The following is a 27,780-nucleotide window of genomic DNA, read 5'->3' on the forward strand; positions in this document are numbered from 1 at the left end:
TCAGATACCTTCGAAATTAAATTTATCTTAAGCTTACAAAATTAGTTCATGCTTTGAAATCGCACTGTATCGATAAGACTGTAAAAACAATCATTCTTAAGACCATTGAAAAGTTTACCTCGGAAATCTTTCCCTTAACGATAAAGCGCTAGAAATCATGTTAGAAAAATTATTCGTATAAAAATCTTTTCGGTTTATTTTGGTAATTCGTCGCTACAGAATGAGAGGTACCTAGGTTTTGAAGTGAATTATAGTAAAAACCGTAGTTTCCCCCTTCGATATCGGTTCAGGGCAGGCCCGGACTGGGTATCAAAAGGCGCACCGGACGGGAAAAGCTAAGGGCGCCAGTATCGTTGATCAGAACTCTATTATAATCCCCCCCCCGGGCCAGGACCACCCCTAAAGGTGTTTGCTATTTAATTATTATAGACTTCTGTTGTTACAGGTCTAAATTATTTTAGTCTTTTTTAACATTTTTTTTAATTCCTATTAAACTGGTTATAAATGCAAGAGATAGAGTTGCGAAATTTTCAGAGTATAATTTCTAGTGTGGGGTTTTGGTAAAAAATATTTATCACCGGTAGGTACTAGGAAAAACGTTTCGATGAGAAAGTTGTAGAGTGCTGTCGAAAATGTTCCAAGAAATTGGTTTCATTAGAAAAGAACACTTTTTCACGAAGATATGAGCTGATGACAAAAAAAGCTGTCCATAGGGGCCAGTAGCCTTCGGATTTTTGTACGTAAATGAAAGAAATATCTGAAAGATTTAATTGAACATTTTATTCGAATAATCATAAGAATTTTACAAATGAGATTCTATGATACCTATGTTTGCCGCGATACATGTTTGGGCACGATGAAGCATGTTTTGAAACGAGCGTCTGATCATATCAGGAGTGACAAGTTCGAAGGCTGCAAAGATTCGGTGATGCAAATATTCGATGTTCTCAACGGGTGTTACGTAAACTTGTGCTTTGATGAACGGAGTTAGGTCCGGAGACCTCGCAGACCATCGAACCAAAGAGTATAAAAACTACGTAACCTAGAGATATAATGACGGTCGAAAGCAGTAAAGGAAGTTGTAGCAATTGGGGGGGAGGCACTCAGTGAATTCGCTCTTCAAATTTCGGTACCGCAGCGCCACTACGGCAGATTTTAGCGGCCATCGTAAAATCCTTAGTGCCTCATTTAAATTGGAAAAACGCGTCACCATTCTTCAACCCAAAAATAGTTTCACGAATAATGCTTTTAGATCTTAATTATTGTAAGCATACTCACCCAAAAAGAAAGAAGCCGAAAGAAGGTAAATAATTTATATTAAATGGTATAAACTAAACTATAAATATGTAATCTAATGGGCTAATACTCTTAACTAATATAGAACTACTTAATGCTGTTTACAATGAAAACACGCTATTGAGAGAAATAAATGAAATTTTGAAATAAACTTCCAAAATGAAGAAGATTTTTTCTATAGGAAAAAGCAAAGAAGTTCTTCAATGTTACGATGAAATAAGGTTGAAAGAAATCACTTATCTAACGCCAACCGGTTTGGAATTCTTGGGTGTTTTTTGCGACAAAAATTATAATTTCGATATTAATGGTTTTGTTTTGAAGAAAGAGTTTTTGTTGGGAGATACAGATTTCATAAATGAAGTGCAGTTATCATTTCAACACATTTTAACATTTAACGAACTTAACATAAGGAACCGAAAGACTGTCATCTATTCATTCTTAATTCGATTTTTCAACGAACTGCAATGTAAATTTTTAAATTCATGTCCAAACCAAGAAGCTGACAATTCGACAGAAGAGCCTGAAAATTTTGAATATGGCCAATTACACCATGTATGTGGAAATATTATAAACAAAATTATAGCTCTGTACGATTGCAAAGATTTCCAGAAAAATGTGCTCCAACCAAAACCTAAAGATTCAATACTCGCCCAGCATTCATGGTCATTAAAACAAGATAGGGGTGGACTACTTTATTTATCAGAAAAAGGTTTCAGCTTTTTCAAAATGGCAGTCCAAATTATTAAACCTTTTATCAAAATAAATGATCAGAAAATACTGGAAGATATTGAAAATCGGAATCGCTTTATTTTAGAAGCCCTCAATAATTGTGAAGAATTAAAAGCAGCTTGGTTTGAGCTTTGGCGAGATAAGTCTGATGACGCAGTAAAGGCGCAAAAGTTAGCGTATAAGACATTGCAGAATACATATTTGAAAGCCTTCATTTCTAAATTCAAAAATGAAATTCCAATGGAGAAGAAAAGCCTAAATACTAATCCTTTAAGAAGTCAACTTAAATAGTAAGTTATTTAAATTTAAGTTATCATTTTAAATAATTCATTATTTTAAGATATTTTATTTTAAACAAATAAAATTATTTGTTACTTCATGTTAAATAAATTAAATTATTTACATTCTTAGTCTCTTTCTGGCCTCATTTTTCCGTGAAATACGTTTCCTTTTCAATTCACAATTACCATTTCTGGGGTGCAAAGCAAAACTACCAATTAACTTCAATCTTTTTTCACTTTGTCCATATTGAGATATTGTTGGGTTTGATCCATGTCCAATTGCCGAGCGTTGTTTCCCAAAATATCGTTCCAAAGGATCTTAATTAAAGCGCGAGGTGAGAACGAAGTCTGCCCCCTTTCTGAGTAAAAATTTCACAGCTTCTGTGGTTGATTTCACTATAAAAAATGGAATTGTTATTGATTATTTTGAAAATTAGATAATGAAATTCATTACCTGTCATTCGCAAGCCTAGCAGCGTTTCTTTACTCATTAGCATTCTTGATTTATCGTTGCCTAATCCATCTGGAATGAATTTATCTTCAAGGGCAGCTATTTCTTCCTCCCACTCAGACAAATACTTCAGAAACCATTCGTCCAGCCACTGAAATATTTGAATTTCGTTACCAAAAATATTCCATTATCATTAACCAAGGAACTAGAACACTTACTTTGAAACGCGAATCATCTACACTCCTAAAGGGATCTAAAGTGGGTTTTCTTGCATGTTTTCCCTCAGTTAAGTTCGAAACATTGAAGATATCAAAGAACTTATCAAATATCCTCAAAAACTGGACAGTTTCCGAGGCTTGGTCTGTAAGAAGTTCTTCCATTGCGTTTGCAAAAGTCGAAGATAACACTTGTGTCGCCAATTTAACTCGCATAGCACCGAAAGGTGTATTTTTTACATGTTCAGCATTTACCCGGAGAGCTTTTCTTAAAGGTTGACGCTTATCAATTTGAAAAGTATCATATACATGTTTCCACAGCATTAATTTGTTATTTTTTTAAGCAATCTAATGTATCTCTCCTTTTTGTTCTTCAAAAAAGTTTTTTTGCCATTATTAGCCAAATTGTTTCGCACCGTTTTAATGAGGTGGCAGACATCGGAAATAAAAAAAAAGTAATTGACACTTCGGTATCCAACTTTATCTCCATTTTTCACCCTTTCACTTTCCGTAAACAGTTTAATCATTTTTTGATTAACACCGACTTTATCGCACACCACCGTTAATATTTTAAATCCAGCGCCAGAAAGGTGTTCAATTGTTTCGCTCACTATCGAATGTAGATCATCCGCGGATAACTTTTCCACAGGAAAATATGCAAACGGCAATTTAGAATTGGTTGGTATCCCTCTTACCATTAACTGCAAAACACTGTTGGCCAAAGTCGGTTTATCATCATATGATCCGTTAAATTTTCGTTCTGCTTTATGAAAAGTGTTGCGGTAATCATTTAAATTACAAAACCAATAAGTTCTCCGGTGCCACTATTAAACACTAAGTCTTCTTTTGTATGTATTTCATCTAATATTAACGAGAAATACTGTTGATGTCCGGTTAAGACTTCTATGTTTACTTTTTCTCTCATTTCTTTTAACACGTCTTCATTGAAAAAACTTTTTGCCCTTAAGTCTTTAGCGTAATTATGAAGAGTTACTTTTGATGGGAGAACTAAATTTTCTTTCAGTGCCTCATAAGTGGTAGGAGATTTAGCTTTTATATACAAGCAATACTGAATGATGGCTAGGTGCCATTTTCTTGGTCTCGAAATGTTTGATTGATGAATTTTTAATTGTTCACGGAGAAAAATCATCTGGAATGTATTTTTACATTTAAATGGATTTTCCTTTAAAAGTTTATCAAAATCTTCCGACTCCTCAGGACCGAGTTTCACACCGTCCTTAAATACAGTGGCGGCATAAGGGGGGCTGTCCGCCCCGGGTACCAGGGCAGTAGGGGGTGCCATCGGAGAAGCTCGAGGGGTGCAAATCAGAACGATTAAACTTGAAGAAGACGGACCCGTGAAAACGTCTGCACGGTCCTGGGGGGTGTCACAAAACACTGCCACCGCCCCGGGGACCCAGCCTTCTTAAGCCGCCACTGCTTAAATATAAGGCGTCTAATCTTTTCTTCAAGAGATTTAACCCTTTTTTTAAAGCTAAATTCTTTAATCTTAAAGCTGCACATCGAGTTTTAGCTGACCCTTTATTCGTTTGATTTTTGAACTTTTCATTAGCCTTGTCATACTTCAATCGTTTTTTAAGGGTCTTTTTTACCTGTCTGCACGTTGAACAAAGTTTCGTCTGTTGGCTTTTAAATATAAATTCACATTTCTTTGATCTTAAGGCTTTACTAAGCGCGCAATAAGTAGTTGTATTTAGGCGTTTGGTTTCAAAATGTTTCTACAAATCACCTTTCACTCGTTCACAAACATTCCATTTTTCCAGCTCTAACATTATCTTCAGTAAATCATTGACACTTGTTACGTGCATTCCAAAAGTTAAGTTTTGAGATCCATATATAGCGTGATCATTATTTAGAATTTCATCGTAAACTAACAAATCAATTCTAGAGAGGAGTGTTTGATTTTACAAATGTCAATTCATAATTTTTGGATTGATCCTCAGCGATTAAATTCCAAGAGCAAGTTGCAAAATTATCGGCGTGATATGATAAATAATTTCTAGCCAAGTTTTCAATCTGGGAAATTGATGGGGTTTCTTCCATCGGTGATATTGATACGGTTTCTTCAATCGGTGTTATTGATAGGGTTTCTTCAATTGGTGAAAATGTAGGGTTTCTTTCAGTATTTGATGAAATTTTATTTTTGATAACTTCAATATCAGTATTCTTGACTTCTGATTCCTGTGAAATATTAAAATCATAAAAAAATTCAACATTCACAAACCAATCTAAGTTTTTACATTTAAAAGGAGTTCTTGTACAATATTTGGGTTCATTTCATCAATACAGTCAGTAGTACGATTAACACCTTGCGTGGCTTTGCAATATGAATGGTCTACGTGAACACATTTCTAAATGAAATAATTAGTAAAATAAAAAAACTCCATCAGTCTTTATTCTAGCCAGCCACATACTTTCTTAACCTGTTCTTCGGGAATAGGATCTGGAAATTCTTTAGTGGCTCCAGCACTTCCACCAAAATGCTTACAACAAACATAGTGGGAGCGACACACACTTTGCACTTTCATATCACTACGACCAGCAGCTTTAAGCCACATATCTTACACCTAGCTAAGTCTGTAGTTGGTTTAGGTATAGGTATAAAAAATATACCGGAATTCGTAATGTTTTTAGAATTGTTTTTACACGATTTAAATAGACAATACTTCATTTTGATTTAGTATAGAAGATAACTGAAAGACAAATACTCATTCAACATTCTAGAAAATTCCTTAGGGACTTGGCTACCTTTAGGACTTGGCAACGTTAGAGAACAAAGTTCAAACGCCTTATTCTTCACTTTTAGAAAATAAACACCGAAACAACGAATCAACAAATACTAACTACAACAAGTTGGCAAGCCAAAAAATACCTCTCCTCGGAAGAATTGTCCCTAGTGGTATTAATTTCTCGAGATAACCCTTAAAGATATATCTCCGCAATTTAGAGTTATTTGTTAAAAATATTAACCCATTTCTATCCCGCCCGGTATAAATTTTTTATTATAATTAAAATAATTGAGACGAAACGACCAATTTTAATTTATTCAGAATATCATAAGTTAAGTAGTTACAACAGTAAGTTAGACGTACTATAACAATGCACAATTGAATTAAACCCTTTTACAGAACAAGTTTATCAGTTAAATATAATACGAAGCAAATTTTAATGAAAGAAATATCTACAGAGGCTTTTTGGAATTACTCGCTTACGAAATACTTGCCGCATCTTTAACGCTCATTTTATTTCAACACTCGCCCTTGATGAATATACCGTAGATATCTGGTAGTGGACGACTCGTTCACTTCCTGTTGACGTTGTGACGCATACCACATGAAAAAGACCAATGCCGTCCAATTTCCATTATCATATAATGACTCGCACACCCAAGAAATCATTGACTGCGTTAGAAATCGTAGATATCCAAATATCCACACCAAATGTATTTACAAGAAGCAAAAACCTTACCATCAACAAAGCACAGAGAGCCACTTGACAAACCGCCAGCTCTTAAAGCAATTAACGTTAAATTATCTCCTTTGAATTAACAGAACTATATATAGGTCGTTAAGAAAGTGGACCACCCACAGGGTCTACCCTTTAACCCTCTAATCTCGGCTGACTGCGCTAAAACAAGATTTAACCTTTAAAAAATACCAGATTAGGCCTTCATAAATTCATTAATAAAAAAAGACTTTATTACCTATTATGCTTACGATGCCTGTCTTAATTTCAGTGAATCTAAGCAGCTATCGGTGGTTCTGTGGTAGAGCGCTCGACTGCCAAGCCGAATGGTCTGGGTTCGAAACCTGGGTGGCGCATTTGTTTTTAATCAATAGAGAAACGCTAAATTAGAATTTCTTCGATGCAATAATTTCAATTTCAATTCTATTTCAATTAAACCAAAATTTCGTACTCTATTAAATACGCTTCCGATAAAGCTGAAGGTCTAATTTTCAATAAGGCGTAACAAGTGTCGGTGGTTCTGTGGTAGAACGTCCGCCTGTCAATCAGGAGGTCTCGGGTTCAAATCCCGCCCGATGCGATCGCAAATTGATACTAAGACGAATACCGTGTACAACTGGTGGAAACCCTGCCATTGGACGTTAAGAGGTAGCATTACACTCAGCACTCGGTCCGTCCCAAAGTCATTAAGAAGAAGTTGGAGAGAAAACGCCCATATAAACACAACAGACTCAACATGCACAACCATCAGAACACAAACACAACAAATTCAACACTCACAACCTACGCATAAACATTACAAAAACGTAATACACCAAACCGTCACGACGGTGAGCGAAAAAACACCATCCAAACCAAACCGCAAATGCATCCGTTAACGCTCACCGTCACACGGTGGTTTTGCCAACCCTTTGAGAAACTGCGTACGCAGTGATTACACTTTGCACCGAAAATGCGAACGCGTTCGCAGTCCTGACAGACAGACAGACCCACCCACAGACCCACCCACAGACCCACCCACAGACCCACAGACAGACACGGTCGTTGTATAACCCCTCCTAGGGGACTTTGTCCCCTCGGAGAGGTAAAAATCACGAAACAGTAACAAATTACTGGCACTTTTTTTGAATTGACAGATTTTAGACAATTAAATATCCAAAATGCCAAATTTAGCACCTACTCAACACCGTAACTGCCGTTTTTCTCCGGTATTATCATTTATTATACTAAAAACTGCCGTAGTGGCGCTGCGGTACCGAAATTTGAAGAGCAAATTCACTGAGTGCCTTCCCCCCGATTGCTACAACTACCTTTACTGCTTTCGACCGCCATTATATCTCTATTTTACGTAGTTTTTATACTCTTTGATCGAACGTAACCGTTACTGCCAACTCAACGCTGAGGGAACTCGTGGTTAAGATGCTCCACTACACATCTAGGTACGTGGGTTGGTGCGCCGTCATGTTGGTACCAGGCTTGGAAATAAGCGGTGGTCACTGGGTCAAAGACCAGTTTATTAATTACTCGGACCAGTTTTTTTATTCAAAAGCTAGGGGTTCACTGGCCCAGTGTCCAGTTTATTAATTCAAAATTATCTACCGTATTATTAACCACTTAAACAATTCAAGAGTTGGGAGTCACTGGCCAAATAGACCAGTTTAGAAATAAGCCTTATTTTCAAGCCTGGTTGGTACCACATCTGTCTGTAAACTTCCAGCGGAATATCTTCTAAAGCGTCTGCTATTTCGTTCTGCAAAAGCGCCAAGTAGCGTCGTCCATTAAGACCATAGATATAAGAAACGTATATAAAGGTCTAGATAAAATATTTCAAAGGGAGTGAATACGGAGGTGACAGCTAGCAGAAATGCGTAATTTCTGCAGGGTATCCTTATAAGGCACTATCTATCGGTAAGAAAGCTCGTGCTATCGTCGCGATATCCATTGTCTCCCGCTTAAAAATTAGACTAAAAGTCACCAACAGATGGTGCCTAAAGACTACGGCCTGTTGAAAGGTCAAGTACTTAGTACTAAAATGCTAAGAGAGCTTGCGCTCTTGGTCACGTGCCTTCCTCGGTGTCTGCTAGGTGTCATTTTCCTATTTTATGTTAGGCTTAGACGCCCCGAAATTTATCTAGACCTTTATATACATTTCTTATATCTATGATTGGGACAATGGGACTCGGAGAGTCGGAAAACTGCGCGATTTATCATCTGTCTAACGATGCAACACCTTTTGAAGTAGCTAATTTAGCAACTACAACGAATCAAGGCTGCGCTCGAAAAAATATTAGAAATCACTGTTCAGTGTTCGCAACTTAAAAACCGCAGGCTTTTAATTCGGATTTTGATATTTCTAGATTCGCAAATAATTTTAGGGGGCTGTTCGAGGCGCCTTCTTATAGATTTGAGGCCCCTACAAGCGAAATAGAAGTAGGCTGTAGCCTGCGTAGCCTACCCCTGGCGCCGCCACTGTCTTCCATGTTGATGTTTTGACGACCTGGTCCACGAAATCGGGGATTGACGTTTCCGTAAGTCTGAAAGTCACGAACAGCTCCACGAACGGTGTTTTCGCATGGTCTTCTATCTGGATATCGAACGGTGAACAATTCACTAACTCTATGCGCGATACGATTGGCTTCACCATAAAATAACTCGACCATAAATTGGCGTTTTGGTAAATTACATGTAATTTTTTTAAGGAATTTAATCTTTCAACTTGATTTATTTCGTTTACGTACAAAAATGCGAAGGCTATTAAGCCCCTATGGATAGCTTGTTTTTTTTCTTCAAAAAATGCCGAGTCAGAGCAATTCAAAGCACTCTGTATAACGGTAACACGGTATATGATATTACCCCTTCGCTCCTGCGCCTATATCGATTATTATTCACGTTACGTAGCAGTGGCGTCGATGGCAATAAGTAAAAGAAAGATGATGATAACGGACAGTAATTAGGATACTCAATGAAATTCTCGATTGAAATGCTTTTATTGACAGATAAAAATAACACAAAAATTGCAAAAAATAAACAAAAAGTTAAAAATGGGATGGTAATAACGCTTAAAAATGGGGGCGATTAAATAAAATAAGAGAGAAAAACTTGCGTTAAGCGCTTAAATTTACTTGTTAATACGATTTATTGGGGAAGTAACTTTGAACTTATGACTGGCGTCGAGAAGGTATAAATCTGTTAAGATACCGTTTTGGGTTGGGGGCTTGCTTTTTATACGGGTTGGAATAAAGGGGTATTGTTCGGGCTCTCGACACGGGGCTTTTGTCGTTCTTGGGACAGGATATTGGCAAAACACTCTAACTTGGTATTGAAGGAATCATTGGGGAGTATTGATTTAACAGGGTTTTAGGGGCTCTAGACTCAATCTTTTAACTTGTCGGGGATTAGCGTATATTCTTAAACGTAGTTTTTTTCGTCCTTGGGAACAGTAAGGGGGGGTTTCAAGGAAATTTTCAACGTTACGGTTTCGCTGTCATGGGATTTTGTCTTCTTTTCGCTAGCTCTGTTTCTTGGTGTCTCGAATATCTGGATTTTCGTGGCTGCTCTTCGATTGACGGGATTCCGGGTGACGGGAGCTTCCGGGTTACGGGGATCCGGGTTACGCAAGACACACGCACACGGGTATGATACTTCGACGACTATTGGATATGGAGGGGTGCCTTTAGTTGACTTGATCTGCTGATAGTTTTTCCATCACGGGAAAAAACGTTCTTGGATTTTGGGATTCATTTGAAATTAAACGCGATGGGCATTTCGCCTCTTTTGGGTTGTGCATTATGCATCTTTTATTGGGTTATCGGGGACTACGTTCTTGGGATATCGCGACCTAAGCCCGGACTGGTTTGGGGATCCTGTAGTTCCGATTCTGTTCGAACTCTTCCTGTCAGAAAATCTTGCTGTTTTCCTTGCGTTCTCTGGTTTTGTTGTTCTTCCGTCTAGAGGGGGTGGAAAAGTCGGGTGTCGGAAGTGTAGGCTTGGTACTGGATTTTACTTGCAGTTATGGTTTCTTGGAGGGTTTGGAAGGCGTGGTTATTATATCGGAGGGGTCTCTGTTTCTACCCCTTTTGGATGACTTTCTATTTTTCGTCCTTGGCAACTAAATTTGAGGGATTTTTCCAGAGCCGAATATGACCTTTCACACTGTAAGGCAGTGGTTAGGTCGGCCGCTACATAGTTTGCATGGAAAAAGGGGGGGAAGTTCGGACGCTCTTTCCTGTTCGAACAGTAGACTCATGGTGCAATTGGACCTTCTGGGTGGATTTTCTATTTTTCTGGGCGCTGGATTGTCTATCTTGGGGAAAGTAACACTAAGGTGGGACAATGAATAGAATAGATTCGCTAAATTATGGGTTTAAAATAAACTTTTCCGTTTTATTTGGTATTTTAATTTAATTTTAATATTTAGAAGTTTAAAATTATATCTATTTTCTGGGATTTTTCTGGGGCTTTCTAACCATACCATGCATGACATACCAAGTATCGTAGGGGTTAATTAAGTTCATTAAAGGATTTTTAATCAATTGGGGATTTTCGATTAAAGGTAGGATTATGGGGCACACAAATGAAAAACAGCCTTAATTCTATTAATATTCACAAAACGAAAATATAAAAACCAAAAAAACTTTTTTTTCTCTCGCCATATGGCTCCACAGGGGTAACAATGCGTATTAACTACACACATTATTATTTCGTCTTGTGTGGTCGTGCACCCTACTACATCCACAAAAAAACTTGTTGAGGTTAACGGTAATAGTTAGTGTAGGGAGCTGTTGGCTCGAACGCGTGGCATGCAGGGCTTGCCACCACCCTCCTACGCATCGTAACCCGGCCACCTGAATTAATGACTTCAAAAGTCGCATGATGACTTAGGCCTAAGGTGGCGCCTTGGGTATTAGCCTAGCTGATTATTATTATTATTATTTAAAATATGTCCCTTTTGAGGGAAACGATAAAGTTTTAGTTTCACTTTCGTATATGTAAAGTCCACGGTCCACCCTGGCTGGTTCTTACGATTTTAAACCATTTATTCAGGATTATTAAACTTTGTTAACCAATGACTATATGTGTTATCAAAATCATGTAAAAATAATTAAGTAATAAAAAAACCGAACATAAAAAGAATTTACAAATTTATATGTCAGTGTCAACTGTTAAATGAGTGATCTACATATAAAGGCAACTACAGAGTATCCAATTGACTTCGAAATCACGGTTATTATTATGTTAGTGGCCGCCGGACTCAGGAAAGCAAAATGAGTATGTAGATAATACAGATGATGTTCCCGAAGGGGTAACGAAACTAGTCGTCGTTTTTATAATTAAAAACTTTTATTGTACAAGAAGTGGAGGTTGTTGTTTTTAATTTAATACGGATGTATTTATATTTATGTTTTATTATTTCGAGTTTTAGTGAAATATTTTCACTGCCCGTACATTTTTGACCATAGGGCGATCCGTGATCGGGGGAACTATGTTTGGCACTTTCGGGGCGCCGAGCCCTTTTTTACCCCTGGGGCGCACCGGGCGCGCGCCCGATCGCCCTTATGGCCAGTCCGGGCCTGGTTCAGGGTTCAAAAAACAAATTTTTTTATATGATATTATCAAAGTATTAGAGTCATTCAGAAATGTACACTGATATACTTAAAACGGCCTCTGCTCATAGTTGGTTTTAAAGGTTTGTGAAGATTAAATTGTGCCGTAATAAAGTTTGATGATGTTATGTTAAGCTGTTCAGGGAAAGAGTGATTGGATACCAAATGAGTGAACAACGCCCATCTATGGTTTTAACGGGGGATTTAAGTAGACACTTTCAGACAGAGGTTCCGTCGTCTTACAATTCTCGAAATGATTTTTTAAAGGGGCAAGTTAATTACATAGACCAGGAAGCAACCACACAGTAACCACGATAAAACATTTTAAGGTGTACAAATGACGTTAATTTCATCAACCTCTCCGTCGTCAATTTTTAAACAATTAAAATATAATACTACTCTAAGCCGGTCATGATTCCGAAAACGGCGCTTTTTAGGGTAAGCTAACGTCATTGATATTTCACTAAATTATGGAGCTCCCAGAATAAAATGAATTTTTAACGATAAAGCGTTTAAAGCTGTAAAAGTAACGTTAATTTCATTAATCTCTCCCGGGTCAATTTTTATAAAATTCAAATAGAAAATGCGATCATGGACCCGAAAACGGCGCGTTTGAGGGTAAGTTTACGTCTATCATATTTTGCTCAATTATGTAGCTCCCAGAATAAAATTAATTTTAAACGATAAAGCATTTAAAGTTATACAAATGACGTTAATTTAATTAATCTCTCCCGCGTCAATTTTTGAGAAAAAATAACCCTAGCAGTATCTTCTTAGTTCATTTTTCTGTAGCTTAGACCAAACTTCCTTTTCTACGTCGCGTTCCCAACGTTATCCAAATATGTACTTTTCAGAATTTTCGTTCTGGCAGATTGACGCTGTTGTGCTCACGCCATAACTCGGGCATTTGCAACCTTTGTAATAGGTAAGTAAATTGATGTTCTATTTTCCCTCTATATTATAAATCATAATTAAATTCCGGAATATTTGTTCTTAAAACTATTTATATTGTACCATGATTGAACTTTTAACTTATTTAGGGTACCATGTACGGTATGTACTACTAAGTTTATATGATTATATCATAGGGACTTGGCAGTGCTACGTCACAGTTTTTTTTAATAGTTTTTATCGCGGGGATAAAAATATGACCACAATGGCGACCATGGCCAAAGCTACGGAGTGCCAAGTCTCTATTAAGTTGGGAATATTCCCAACTCAATGGTTTTGATACATTTCTTATAACGATAGCAGAATTTTTCAATCTTGGTGCCACCGAACCGAACCATAAAGGTTCGTAAATTGGGGTCGATCGTTCCAACTTTATGACATGTTTTAATTATTAGCGAAAAAAAGGTATATATACTTTCATTTGATTTTGCAATGTCAAAAAATATCATTAGTTGTTTCGTTCGAAGTGTTAATCCATGGGTGACCAAACTAAAAGTAAATAGAAATGTAACTCAATATTTTAAAAGAAAGACCAACGAGTCAGGGCTTACCACCACCCTCCTACGCATTGACTTAGTCCTAAGGTGGTGCCTTAAGTATTAGCATATGTAACATAATTACTCATAAGTATGCCACTGTACCTTTTTTCCATTCAAAAATCTTAACTAACGGTTTCACCACGAACCAGTAAAAAGGTGGACTACGTTAGATTTTAACCTTTTTATTCATCCTAGTAATTTTGGGAGTCACATTATTGGCTAGTAACATATTTATTTAAGTCAATGGAAAACCTCTAAATTGAGATGGAATTTTTTGCGTCGGAATTTTAGTCAGCCTAATGTAGCTTTATTGAAATTTATAAACTCGCTCGGTTTGTGCGGATGTAGTTAAATAATGAGTAGTTTAGAGTTAGAAAAAGAAAAGGTAGGGGAAAATGACCAATACGGTTCGGTTCAGAGATCACTTTCCGAAAATGGAACTAGTCGTCGAAGTGGGATATTCAACCAGCGTTTTTAAAACTCATACCAAGCCTAGAATAGTTAGGCCTAGGCTCTAAAGAATCTGCAAAGACTCCAACCTTGTAGATGCCCCAGAAAAGCTCAATCTGTATTTCAATTATTTTTTCAGTAAACCTACTTCTTTTATTTGACAATGCAAATTTATTTTAGAACCAGAGTCTCCGAAAACTTTATTAATTGCATTAACAGCACTTGGCAGTATATTGTAGTTCATTTTAGCTCGTAAGCCTTGGTTGTTCAAACCGGTTTGTTTACTAAAATAATGGTCGTAGAGCTAATTGAGCGATGGCATTATCGGCATTTGAGATTCGATGACGTCAAATATTACGTAAGGTACGGATGGCGCAATCAATATCTGTGAAACAAACCGTTAGTGAAGAAATAGAGCAAGTGGCATACTTATGAGTAATTATGTTACATGTGGTATTAGCCTAGCTGATTATTATTATTATTATTTTTTAGTATTAGATCGAGTCAATAGAAATTGAAAAGTCATATGTATCTACGCCATAACCAAATGCGACATAACACTTCTATTTGAAATGTTTAAATGTAAATAAATAATTATTTATTTACATACAACACTAGTTTAAATATAAAATAAAATTTTCAGGCCATACTAAGCTACGCTATACGTTATCTTTAAATTCCAAAAGAACCCCCCCCCCCCCCCCCGAAATGACATCCTTGGCTTAAATGGCCTTTGTGAAAAAAGGGCCCCAAAATCCAATAGCCCTTTTCGTAATTTTATGCACGCCTGCGCAGTATGGCTTGGGGGGCCAAGTTATCAGACGATGGTTTGTTATTGTGCGGGAATTTAATGCGGTTTGATAACGCTGCGTGACCATTTAAGTTTAATCGTGTATATTTATGTTATATCAACATAGGTTTTACTTAAATAAATGTAAACATATCGTTATCGTGATATTTTGAACTGTTTTTTATAAGGAAACTAATAGAAGTTCCCAGAAGAAGTGATCATAAATAAGCCTTGGAGATATGCCATCTCGCTGTGTAGTGGGTTGCAAGAGTCACTACATATGGTGATAGCTTGTATTAATAATAGGAGCTAATTGTTCCCGGATATAGCACTATGCATAGAACGCGCCCGATATTTTTCTGACAGGTACCAGCGCCATCTATTGCTGGACCGTTGCTCAGGCGGTCGTGACGTGGGGATAACTTTAAGGGTATGGAATTCAAACGGTTAGAAATTCAAACATCAACAAAAGAACACGTGTGCCTCTAGCTAATGAGTTGAATAAGTACAATTATTTATGTTGCATAGAAAACGGTTAGAAATTGAAGTATCAACAATAGAACACGTTTGTCTCTAGTTAATGAATTTTGTAAGTACAATTATTTATGTAGCATAGACAACTTTGTTATTTTTTTAATTAAAATACGACAATTTAGGAATAAAGAAGATGTCTAGCTTTTGGTCAGTAGATACGTACAGTACTTTGGGTATTTCAATCCCAAGCCCCAGAAAATCAATTTCTTACGAAATTTGTTCTGATTCATCATAATCATCCGAAAGTTCTGGTAAATAATTTAAAAGTATAAAGTTCTATAGAATATTCTGTGATCACTAATAATGTTTAAACATAGATGAGAATAATGACTCAAAACAATGGTAATTATGTGGAGTTAGATTTGGGTCTGGAAGATGAATTTTTGAGTGACAATGACTTGGAGTTGAATAATTTTTTTTAACAGTTGCGATGCCAATCAAGCCAATACTTCAGAACCTCTCACCAATATAACAAAGTAATGTCGTATTCCGGTGGGAAATTATGGGACTAGTATTTTAAATTTGTAACAATTCTTTTCAGTGTATCTCAAAAATCTCCAACGAAATCACCTTCGAAAAAGAAGCGCAAGAAAGAATTGATACTCTTTATGATTCCTGGTAAGTATCGCTTTCTCCTTTTTAAATAAATCAGACATTTTATATTGCACTATTATTTTTAGCTCAAGAGTATAATGGTGCCTTTGGTGGACTTCTTGCTGAAGTGATGCAAGAATTAAAAGATACGAATAAAGCTGAAATGACCAATGAGGCCAAAGCCATGTATTCTTGGGTATTGCGACTTCAAGAAAAAGATCTCATGGAGTTGAAGAATGTTGTGAAGCCAGTAGTGACGGGTACCGCAGAGGACAAAATAACCAGGGCAATGATGAATGTCATTCACGATAGGCAGAAAACAAGAAAAATTATAAACTCCTTATCGCACACAATGGTGAGTTTTTTGGAGTTAATTTGTTTATATTTACAAAAGTAACGTTGTGTTGCAATCAAACATTTTTGAGTAGGGCTTCAAAGACCTGAATGAACAGTCAAAGTTCTGTGGAATTAACACATTGTTCAAAATGATAGTAGAAGCAAGTCAAAAGAAAATTGTGGTTATTCCGTTGGATATTGAAGAATGTCCCAGTGTGATCATGTACATGACAGAAAATATCGCTACAAATGCTCACCTCCAAAGACAAACTTCCTCAAAATCTAAAGTCATGGTTGGAAGCTCAAGATAGGGGGGGGGGGGGCTATTGTACCCTAATGAGCAAGCATTAAATTTTTTTAAGAAAATTTATGTTCACGTTGCCAAATTCTATGGCATGAAATCTATGGAGAACAGGGTGACCAGTTTAAAGTTGGCAATTAAAGTAGACACTGCAATAACAGATGTGTGGGAAACATTTTGTAACGCAGGGTGTGTTGTAAACCATTCTAAATCACTTTTTGACCACATATTAAAGTACTTCATCACCACAGTAGGCAATGGACACCTTAAAAAGCTCAAAGAAGACTTTAAGTCAAAATTAAGAATTAAAAGTATGAAATCAAAAGCTAATTCAAAAGCAAGCCTGAGAAAGAAAATATTACAGGAAACTACAGGGAATTTCGCTAAGTAATTGTACTTTCACAAATTTTAATCTGTCTTTCATTTTAAAAATTTTTAATGACAATAAAGTGAGAAAATGTTTTGTTTTAAAAGTTAATTGAAATCAATTTTCCTTTTTAGAAGTCGTTTGGTCCTATTGTAGTATTTCCTTGGGTACTATGAGTAGCTACCTTATAATTTTTCAGTATGTGTAAGGTCTCTCTATTATTTCCAAAGGCATCAATGACGGGATTGTCATTTCGGCCACAGGCAGCTCGATGACGAGAAAACTCCAATTCCAACGGGTCCTGGTTGAAATTGGCTTTAAGCACGAAGCTTGCTCCTTCAGCCAAGAGAAACCTGATTATTTCTACCATTGCTTTCGCTACATAAAGAAATATTGCTAATAACACCATTTGGTTTATGTTATGATTATACTTACTGCTTTGCCTCAAGCCGGATAAAGTTTCAGATGACAGTATCATTTTTTCTCTCTCGTCTCCTGTGAAGTTACCAGGCCGATTGGAGACATCCTCCTCCCACTCATCAAGTTAACCTAAGAAATTATCTTCAAGCCACTAGAGAGATAAAAAAAATGTTTTTCTGTTTTCATATTGGCCTACTACAAGAATTGTAAATATAATACCTCAAACCGTTTGTCATTTAAAGACTTAAAAGGCCTTTTATTTGGTTTTCTTTGATGGTACGCTTCATCAAAATTGGATGTATTGAAGATATCGAACCACTGATCGAACAGTTGAATAAACTTGACAGTTTCGGAATATTGGTTTCCTAATTCCTCGGTAATCGCATTACCAACAGATGCACTTAAAACTTGGCTCGCATACCGAACCTTCATCTTGCTATACGAGTTCAAGATCACATGCTCACCGGTAATTTTATGGGCCTTTCTTAAATTTCTAGGTTTTTTCATTTCAACTTCAAATAATCTTTTAACAGGCTCCCACGTGATATATTGGCCATTTTGTGCATTAGTCGAACCTTGCAGTATTCTTCACTGGAATATAAGCCGTTTCTGGTGGTCTTCAATAAATGGGGCGTGTCAAACATAAAGTATATGAATCGTGTTTCGTTTAGGCTAAAAGGATTTAAACATCTATGGGGGGCCTCTTCAGTTGTATTCATGGAGAAAAACTTCCGGTTCGTGGCTGCCCCATCACCTATGATCGATATAATTTTGAATCCTAACGTTTCTAGTTTAAAAACAGCTTCCCAGACTATTGAGTTGAGGTCGTCAGCTGTGAGTCCATTCGTCGCAAAATGACCTAATGGGTATTTTACGCGAGTGGTGGCTCCTTGTAACATCAGCATAAGTACATGTGTAGCAACTTTTTTGTCTTCATATTTCTCCGAGCAATGCTCGTGTATTCGATTTCTGGCATTGTTAAGGCTTGTGTAGCCAATAATATCTCCAGATTCTTTCTTGTAGATCAGTTCTTCTTTGATGCTCATTTCATCTAATAGGATGCTGTAGTACTGCTGATGTGGTTTTAAGCTTTCAGGTTTTACTTCGTCTTTCATTACCTTTAAAACATCCATGTTAAAGCCAAGACTTCGCTTATCTTTATTCGAATGCCTAAAAATAGTACTGTACGATGGTAAGCGTAGTATTTTGGAGTCTCTCAAACTTTTAAAGGCCGCTGGTGATTTATGGTATTGATACAAACACCATTGTATCACTGAGGAATGCCATCTATGTCCATGAGCATTGTCTTGCTTGGTCATCTTAAGTTGCTCTCTTAAAAATATTGAAACGTAAGATTTATCGTCGTCTTTAGGAATAGTTTTTTCTAAAATGTTTTGGATTGTAGTGTCATCATCACCTTGCAAAGTATCTCCATCAGTTTCAACTTGTTTTTTAAATTTATTCAAAAGCCTCTTAACTTTTCGTCTGAAATTCCTTTCCGCTTGGGTTTTAATTTTCAGTAACCTAATTTTCTCTTCTTTACTAAGCGATTTATACTTTTTGCCCTTGGACATTTAGCTTTGTGTCAAGCATTTGCGAGAATTCCTTTCCAGTTTAGAGCAAAAATGGCATTCCTTCTTTTTAGAAATTCACAAGCACTGATTATCCCTAATTGCTAATGAATTGGAGCAGAAAACTCCACGGCTCCGTTATTTCAAGAAATGAACTAATTCTTCATTTTTGATCCCGCTACAAACTTTAAAACTGTTGATATTCCTCAAAACACCACATACAATATCACTAGTGAAAATTTGGCTCGGCAAATTTATAACATGACTACTGTAGTTAATAAATTTTGATGCAATGCCTGAGCTTTTACCATAAAATTTGAATCTATGCTCAGAGTTACCAATGGGCAATTTGTTTCTTCACTGGATTTTACAAACTGTAGTCTGGTTGCATTTATATTACTATACCAGTTATCTTCTTGGAGCTTCAACCACTCTTGTGAGAATAGGAATTTACCAAATGACTCGAGTAGAGAGTTTTGGTGATGTGTAATCTCTGAAGCTCTATCTGCCGAAGAAGTTTCCATTGTGGTATTCAATTCACAGCTTGTTTCCAAAGTTGATGTAGAAGACAAGAGAGATAGTTCTTACAAATCGTTACTTGAATCGAATAAAGTTTTTTCGCTGTGTGTCATTTCTGGAGCTCGATCTGTTGAAGAGGTTTCGACTGTGGTATCCAATTCATTGCTTGTTTCCAAAGTAGATGAAGACAATAGGGATAGGTCCAATGAATTGTTAATAAAACAACTATCCAGGGGACTTAATATCTTCTCTTGAAGTGAAATCAACGTTTCGATATCAGTTTCCGGCATTGATGTGTCCATTAGAAATGAAGACAAAGTAGATGCAATATCTGACGACGCTGTTTCGAGTGGTACATCTTCTGCCATTTGTGGTCCATTTTTAGTTTCTTTGGTAGTAATTTTTATACAAAATTAAAATAAGAATTTCAAGAATTTAGAATACAATACGACACTTTTACCTGATTATGTGATTTTAATCAACGGATTCTGGACATAACAGCCTTGTGCTTTGGAGCGTTCATTTTCAAACTCATCACAGATTTGAGCAGTTGTCTTAACAATCACGCTCTATTTCAAACAAACGACAATGTGGATTAATATAATTTAATGTAGTGATTATTAATTGAAGTGAAACTTACGTGGTCGTGAATTGGGTCTGGGTAATAATTTGTTGGCCCATTAACTCCCACAAAGTGTTTTGTACATAAATAGGTACTAGATGTGATACTTTCTAATTTAAAATCCTTTCTAACCTCTCGTAGCCATTCTAACCATTTGTTACATTTTAAAGGTTTACTTTTATGTTTAGGAAAAGTTACAAAATTAACTCCACTCATATGAGGCTTATAGGCATACCGCGAGTCACTTTTGCAAGTGGGGTGCGCGCAGTTTTTAATCCGAACCATTTAATCTAATTTACACCTGAGATTTTAGGCCGCACAAAACGGTTAATAGCAGACGAATTTTTCAAACACGCGGAAAAAAAATTGTCGCAATTTCTACGTCATCGGCCGATTTGTGGGAGGGGGGGGGGCAATTTAATTTCCCGGTTTTTGTGGCATGAATCGAGGGCAAAACGGAATGCCTTGTGGAAGGCTAGAGTGCTATATCCAGGAAGCGTTAGCTTCTATTATTACACCAAGGTGATAGTAATATTAAATTTCATCGAATTCCAGTAAAACGGCATACATTGTGGCAAAGACTAATTAATCGTTTAGAGTGGGAAGCTGAACGGGATTATAAAATTTGCTACAGGCATTTTTTAAGTGGGTATCCAGGGTGGGAACCATCGGATGTTGACTTAGTACCAACACTTTTTATGAAACCTATTATAAATAAAGTTACCCATAAAAATGCTGTATCTGAAAACAATTTAGAGAACGATTCTTTTGAAATAATTAACCCATGTGATGACAACTTGAGCAGCAATGTCTTAGAGCGCTCACGAGAAAGTAGATATGAAAATCGGATTAAAAAGAAGATATGCTTTTATATTTCTAAATAATTGACTCGAACTAATTATTAATGTAATATTTTATAGAAAAAATTGGAAAGAGTTATTTGATAGAAATTAGGAAAATTTATCTCTTCAATCATCATTTTCATTTCTGAACCTGTATTTATTGAAAATAATGAAAAATCCTTTCGACGTCATTTTTAAGTTGTTTCCGTAAAATATCAGTAATCACACTTCTTTATTTTGGTTTGGCTTTGGCTCACAATCTATGACTGATCCTGTTGTGGAAGAAAATGTTTAACTGAAGCAAGAAATACAGGAGTTGAATAATATCAATCGCTACCGAGTCAAGTTCGTGTTTCAAACGTTTTTCTTTGGCCAAAAAGTGATACTCGCACATTAACTTACTTAAAAAACCATAGAAATACAGAAAATGTAGGCATTCCTGAGTAGAATTTTGAAACATTATCATCATTCTATATTTTTGTCAACAGACCAACTTTTTTGCGATTTATATTATTCAACTCCTTGCTTCAGTTTAACATTTTCTTCCACAAGAAGTAAGATTATTGATATTTAACGGAAACAACTTAAAAATTACTTTTTTTTTCATTATTTTCAATAAATACTGGTTCAGACGGGTTGTCTCCTACATAGTCATGAAATGAAAGTGATGATTGAAGAGATAAATTTTCCCAATTTCTATCAAATAACTTTCTTTCCAATTTTTTCTATAAAAAATTACATTAATAATTAGTTCGAGTCAATAATTTAGAAATATAAAAGCATACCTTTTTAATCCGATTTTCATATCTACTTTCTCGTGAGAGCTCTAAGACATTGCTGCTCAAGTTGTCATCAGATGGGTTAATTATTTCAAAAGAATCGTTCTCTACATTGTTTTCAGATACAGCAATTTTATGGGTAACTTAATTTATAATAGGTTTCATAAAAAGTGTTGGTACTCAGTCAACATCCGATGGTTCCCACCCTGGATACCCACTAACAAAATGCCTGCTGCAAACTTTATCATCCCGTGCAGCTTTCCATTCTATACGATTAAGTAGTCTTTGCCACAATTTACGCCATTTTACTGGAACTCGATGAAATTTAATATTACTATCACCATATGTAGTGACTTTTGCAACCCACTACACAGCGAGATGGCATATCTCCAAGGCTTAGTTATGATCACTTCTTCTGGGAACCTTGTTAGTTTCCTTTTAGAAAACAGTTCAAAATATCACGATAACGATATATTTACATTTATTTAAGTAAAACCTATGTTGATATAACATAAATATACACGATTTAACTTAAATGGTCACACAGCGTTATCAAACCGCATTAAATTCCCGCACAATAACAAACCATCGTCTAGTAACTTGACCCCCAACAGCTATTTGCGCATGCATGAGCCTTTATACCCCATTACGACCCCTCGGTTTGCGGAAAGGGCTATTGCGCCTAGTGCCACAATTTACCTAAACGCGTCACTGGGGCTGATGAAGTCATATTAGAAAATCAAGAGACTGAAGCAAAAACCCTAGATCTATTGTTTCCTCTAAGTTCAATTTTAATGTCACAGCTCCAGAATTCAGCGCACCTATCCCTCAATCATCCGAGAAATTATCTTCTATGTCCCATTTGCCATTGTTTTGTAAAACTCAATTGAATTCTCTCTATTCTTGAACAACCAACGTCATCAAAACAATCTAATTTACCTCCTCCTTCTTCTAGCATGATGAACGATGAAACTTTCCTCACTAAAGACAAAGTTCTTAAATTAATTTTCCAAATGGGAGAACATAAAGATGATGCAAACAATGCATTTTGGTCTGACGCAGCAAATAGATTTCCTCACTGGACTGTTAGGGATTGGAGAGTAGCTTACCATATGAATGTGTTTTGCGGAAATAAATATTACCAGGCTTCTTCCAAAGAATTTTCTGAGTTTCAGACCAAAATGTACACCAAGTGGAGTGATTTGTTTCAGGCAGCCCAAGCAGACCAAGCTTTAATAATCTCTCAACAACATCAACTACAAGAAACCCTCAATGAATTATCTGCCATGTATCGAAAAATCACTCATGCCTGTGAAGCTATTATCAAGGCTGTAGCAGACCTAACAGCTATGATTAATAGAATAGAGAGGCCTTCGGGAATCACACAGTCACTGGGGAGTGATCATATGTCTCCTCCTCCTGATATGAGGTCTCAGGCATCCACCCCTGAGCCTTCTAGAAATCCTTTCGGTCAAGAGATGTCAGCGGCACAGAGTCTTCAGAGACAGCAACATATGGATACTACTTACTCCACTCAGGAATTAGATAATGTTGGAAATGAACTTTAGGAGAGGAGACTGCCAATCCATGATGGGCTTGTTGTAGCCATAATAAGCATGAAGGAATGTCAGGATTAAACCCTGAAATTGTTTTCCAATCAATGTTAAGGCGTTTTCTTTTCTTGTTCCAATTTTTCATTTATTTACCATTTCTTTACACCTGAATTACAGAGTGTTGCTCAACAAAATATTTTCCAAAAAAGTGAAATTTGACATAATAAAACCTTGTGAGATATCAAGTAGATATCCCCTCATCTGATTGAGAATTGAATAAAAGTTCTAATCTCAAGTGTATTTATTTGTTAATCTTACATTTCTTATTCCTTGAATATTTGAAAAAATAAAAATAACAATTATTCATTTATAATAATTATAATATTAATAATATTAATATTAATATTAATAATAAAATTGCTTTATTATAGGATATCCAACTCAGCTGTACACTGCTTTCCAGTTGGGTGAGATTAAATATACAGTTTAGGGTTAAACACCACGAAGAAATTTAGATACAGCATTACACCAACATTCACCATACTAGACGTCGATGACGAACCTTCTACTTGAACATACATATAAAACATATCGATTTACATTACCACAATTAATAAGATGGTATCAATGGCTTAATAGAGTTTTTTAGGAAGAGCACTGGTTAGTCTTTTGAGTTGCAAAACCAGTCTCTACTTCTCTTTCTAAAATAAATTTATTACTTATTTATTTTTGGAACTAGTTGGACAATGGGGAATAGAAAAGTAAGTAATTTAAATAAAAATTTTCAAATTAAGAACTACGGCGGAAACTTGTGATAATAACAATGTAGAATATAGTAAAGGTTACATTAGTTGGTGAAGTAATTCTGGTCGTTTACTTGTTTAAATTTTCGCCAACTGAAGTGTGGTGACCATTAGTCAAAAGTGATATTTTTGAAAGCTAATTAATGGAGCACTTACGAAGAATCACCGTGAAAGATAATACTAAAATTCTAAAGCTTTAGGGTTGGTTTCCTGTAAGACCTTTACAAAAATTATAAAAAAAATATAATCATATTAATAATAAAATGGCATTATTATAGGATATCCAACTCAGCTTTACACTGCTTTCCAGTTGGGTCCAAACAACTTAATACAGAATACATGAACATTAATTACAAAACATAAAAATAAAATAATTGAGATTAAATATACAGTTTAGGGTTAAACACCACGAATAAATTTAAATACAGCAGTACTCCAACATTCACCATACTAGACGTCGATGACGAACCTTCGCTTACGATTTAAACCCTTTCGTGACAACCAACGAAGGTTTTCAAATTTTGCAGACCGAATGTGATAAATACGGCGCCATTAGCAAATTTAATTTAATTTAGAAAAAAGTAATGGACTGTGGTTTGGAAACTGGAGGGGCAGAACAAATGAACCGATGAAAATTAAATGGAGTAGTGGTGAAATAAAAATCTGGGGGGGTAACGATGAAGGCGACTGGAGACATTTTGAAACATCATACTGAGAAACTAGTAGACGAAATAACAAGCACTCTGTCTAGTATCCCGCGCATCGCTGAGAATCTTTCCTACAAAACTCGTGCCCAACTGTGTAACATCTGCCTTACCGGTTTTATATTCGCCTCTGGTCTGGTCGAATAAGCTTTTCGGCATGTGTGTCGAAGCTATTTGGATAAAAGAAAAACACTGGTTAAAAAAAGATGATTTATCACAAAGCACTGCCTTCGGCGGGTTTGGGTTGCAAACCCTTACCCAACGGTGGAAACATTTTGTACTTACAAAACTAAAAAACCTTGTTGCAAAAAAGTGCCATCCAATTGAGTACTATCTGAAGAACACAAACATCTACAATATAAGTTACCAGATTTTAGCCTTCACAAGAATTGGCCTTAAGTATGACTACTTACCGAAATACTACGTTGACCTTTTTGATGCTTGGAGGAAATGTCCTGTGAGATTAAAAAAAACCGTGAACCTGGATGATATCTTAAAATTACCAATTTTACATATACCACACGTATATTTGGACATTTACCACCCTAAGTGGAAAACGCCCGGATATCGTTTTCTCAGCGATATTTATAATCGTGAACTACACGCGTTTGAAAACCCGTTTTTAGGGAAAAATTTAAGGCCGCTACTTTAAATAAAGAACATTTTGAACAGTTATGTATGCCATCCAATATAAACAAAATCGTACTAAATACCGAATTAAATTAAATAATTCGTCTGGCTCTCGTTGAAGTCACGTCTTTTTTCTTCGCTCCGTAAACAGCGTCTCTGCCGCATAAAAGTACTTAATTCTAGCCAAGTTTCGTCCTAGTGTTGCTTTCTTCGCTAAGTTTAAGCAATTATGTTGCAGCCAACAGATAATGCGATCCGTCAAGGTAAAGATCCTCCGGACAAACCAAATAATCCAAGACCCCGACCACCGGTCATGACTAGAGATCATGCGGTCACGTTCAACTCCATACCAGAAATTTCCTCAATCGATCATGCCATTGCTATAAATGAAGTAATTGGTAAGTCTAACACCATTCATTGCGGCCGTATTTCTAGAGGCAGAATGCTAGTTTATGTAAGAACGCCAGAAATGGCTGAAACTTTAGCCATGGAAGTATTTGAGATTGTTAACATATCTATTAATGTCGAACGTCTTACCAAAAGCTCTGGAAAAATCATTATGTCCAATGTTATGCCTAAAAAATAATTAAAAACATTAATATCAAAGTTAGCTAAAATGACCTCTGATGTCACTGAAATCTATGTAAATCCGACCCCAGAGAAAGAAGATCAAGTTGGCAAGCCAACATTTTCCTCTCCTTGGAAGAATTGTCGCTAGTGGTATTAATTTCTCGAGACGTCCCTTAAAGATATCTCCGCAATTCAAAGTTATTTACTAAAAACGTAATCCCGGTTCAATCCCGCCCGGTATAAAATTTTAAATTAAATTAAAATAATTGAGACGAATCAACCGAGTTTCATTTATTCAGAATAATATAAATTAAGTAGTTACCACAGCGAGTTAGACGTACTAAAACAATGCACAATTGAATTTAACCCTATTTACAGAACAAGTTTATCAGTTAAAAATACGAATAATATAATTTATAAATAATTAATTAAATATAAGATTAATATAATTTATAAATGATTAATTAAATATAAGATTAATATAATTTATAAATGATTAATTAAATATAAGATTAATATAATTTATAAATAATTAATTAAATATAAGGTTAATATAATTTATAAATATTTAATTAAATATAAGATAAATATAATTTATAAATATTTAAATAAATATAAGATTAATATAATTTATTAATTATTAATTAAATATAAGATTAATATAATTTATTAATTATTAATTAAATATAAGATTAATATAATTTATAAATATTTAATTAAATATAAGATTAATATAATTTATAAATATTTAATTAAATATAAGATTAATATAAATTATAAATATTTAATTAAATATAAGATTAATACAATTTATTAATTATTAATTAAATATAAGATTAATATAATTTATAAATATTTAATTAAATATAAGATTAATAAAATTTATAAATATTTAAAATGATGTAGAATAAATTACAGTATATAACTTCGTAAAGGACATTTCGAAAAACACCGTAGCTTAACAAGCGTCGGTGGCTCGGAGGTTAGAGTAAATCTCTGGCACGTAGAAGACCCGGGTTCGATTCCCAAAAGTCAATAAGACGAAGATGAAGAGAAAACGCAACTAACAAAAACACAAGCACGAACACCTAGATTCAACAAACACAACGGACTCCACACCCACAACCGTCATAACTCAAACGCAACAAACTCAACACCCACAACCGTCATAACACAAACTCAACATTCACATCCTACGCATAAACATTAAAATAACGAAATATCCAATCAAACTGAGTTAAAACTGTCACGACGGTGAGCGTTAAGGAAAAAAGAACCATCCAAACCAAACCCAACCGCAAATTAATCCTTCGACAGTCCTTTGCACTGAAATTCTAACAGACACACAGACAGATAGACATGGTGATTGTATAACCCCTCGGTCCTCGGAGAGGTAAAAAGCATGAAGTATGACAGAGAAACGTTTAGAAAAGTGTCGGGTGCAGTAAGTGTCGGTGACTCAACGGTTAAGCACTCGCTCGGAGTGCAGAGTGCCGTGAGTTCTATTCCCGGTAGCCGGATTTGTTATTTAATTATAAATACACGAGTCACAACATTTCAATTTCTTTTGCGCAATAATTTAAATTGCAGGAGGACTCGGATTTGAAACCCACCCGATGCAATCCCATGTAAGACATATACCGTGAGCATTTGTTGGAAACCTTGCCATTTGGATGCTTAGACGTCAAAAGCATCGTGAAAGATATTTGAACGCAGATGCTTATGCGTGATCGTTATCGTTGAACAAACCGTCGTCTGCTAAAATTCGGCTGTTCACAAAGTCGCTTGGATACACTATTACATTGTAAGCTTGCGTAAGCATCGTCACTTTTTATAGCAGACGA

The 27,780-nt window shown here is 35.8% G+C and overlaps 2 protein-coding genes across 2 annotated transcripts; one reads left to right on the forward strand and one right to left on the reverse strand.

Annotated features, from left to right (window-relative positions):
- Nucleotides 1–2,436: 2,436 nt before the first annotated feature.
- LOC149954410 (uncharacterized) lies at nucleotides 2,437–3,218 on the reverse strand. The gene is made up of 3 exons (XM_090170331.1): nucleotides 2,976–3,218; nucleotides 2,761–2,908; nucleotides 2,437–2,702 (listed from the first exon to the last, which is right to left on the reverse strand). Exons 1-3 carry the CDS (start codon nucleotides 3,186–3,188, stop codon nucleotides 2,626–2,628), a joined length of 438 nt encoding a protein of 145 aa, XP_090026457.1. The 5' UTR covers nucleotides 3,189–3,218; the 3' UTR covers nucleotides 2,437–2,625.
- A 9,735-nt stretch (nucleotides 3,219–12,953) lies between these two features.
- On the forward strand, nucleotides 12,954–23,392 carry LOC149954411 (uncharacterized). The gene is made up of 2 exons (XM_090170336.1): nucleotides 12,954–12,986; nucleotides 22,632–23,392. Exon 2 carries the CDS (start codon nucleotides 22,633–22,635, stop codon nucleotides 23,242–23,244), a length of 612 nt encoding a protein of 203 aa, XP_090026462.1. The 5' UTR covers nucleotides 12,954–12,986; nucleotide 22,632; the 3' UTR covers nucleotides 23,245–23,392.
- Nucleotides 23,393–27,780: the final 4,388 nt, after the last annotated feature.

Source organism: Leiobunum rupestre, chromosome 3 (genome assembly GCF_980474605.1).
Source record: "Leiobunum rupestre chromosome 3, qqLeiRupe1.1.hap1, whole genome shotgun sequence".
In the NCBI taxonomy this organism is placed as follows: Eukaryota; Metazoa; Arthropoda; class Arachnida; order Opiliones; family Sclerosomatidae; genus Leiobunum; species Leiobunum rupestre.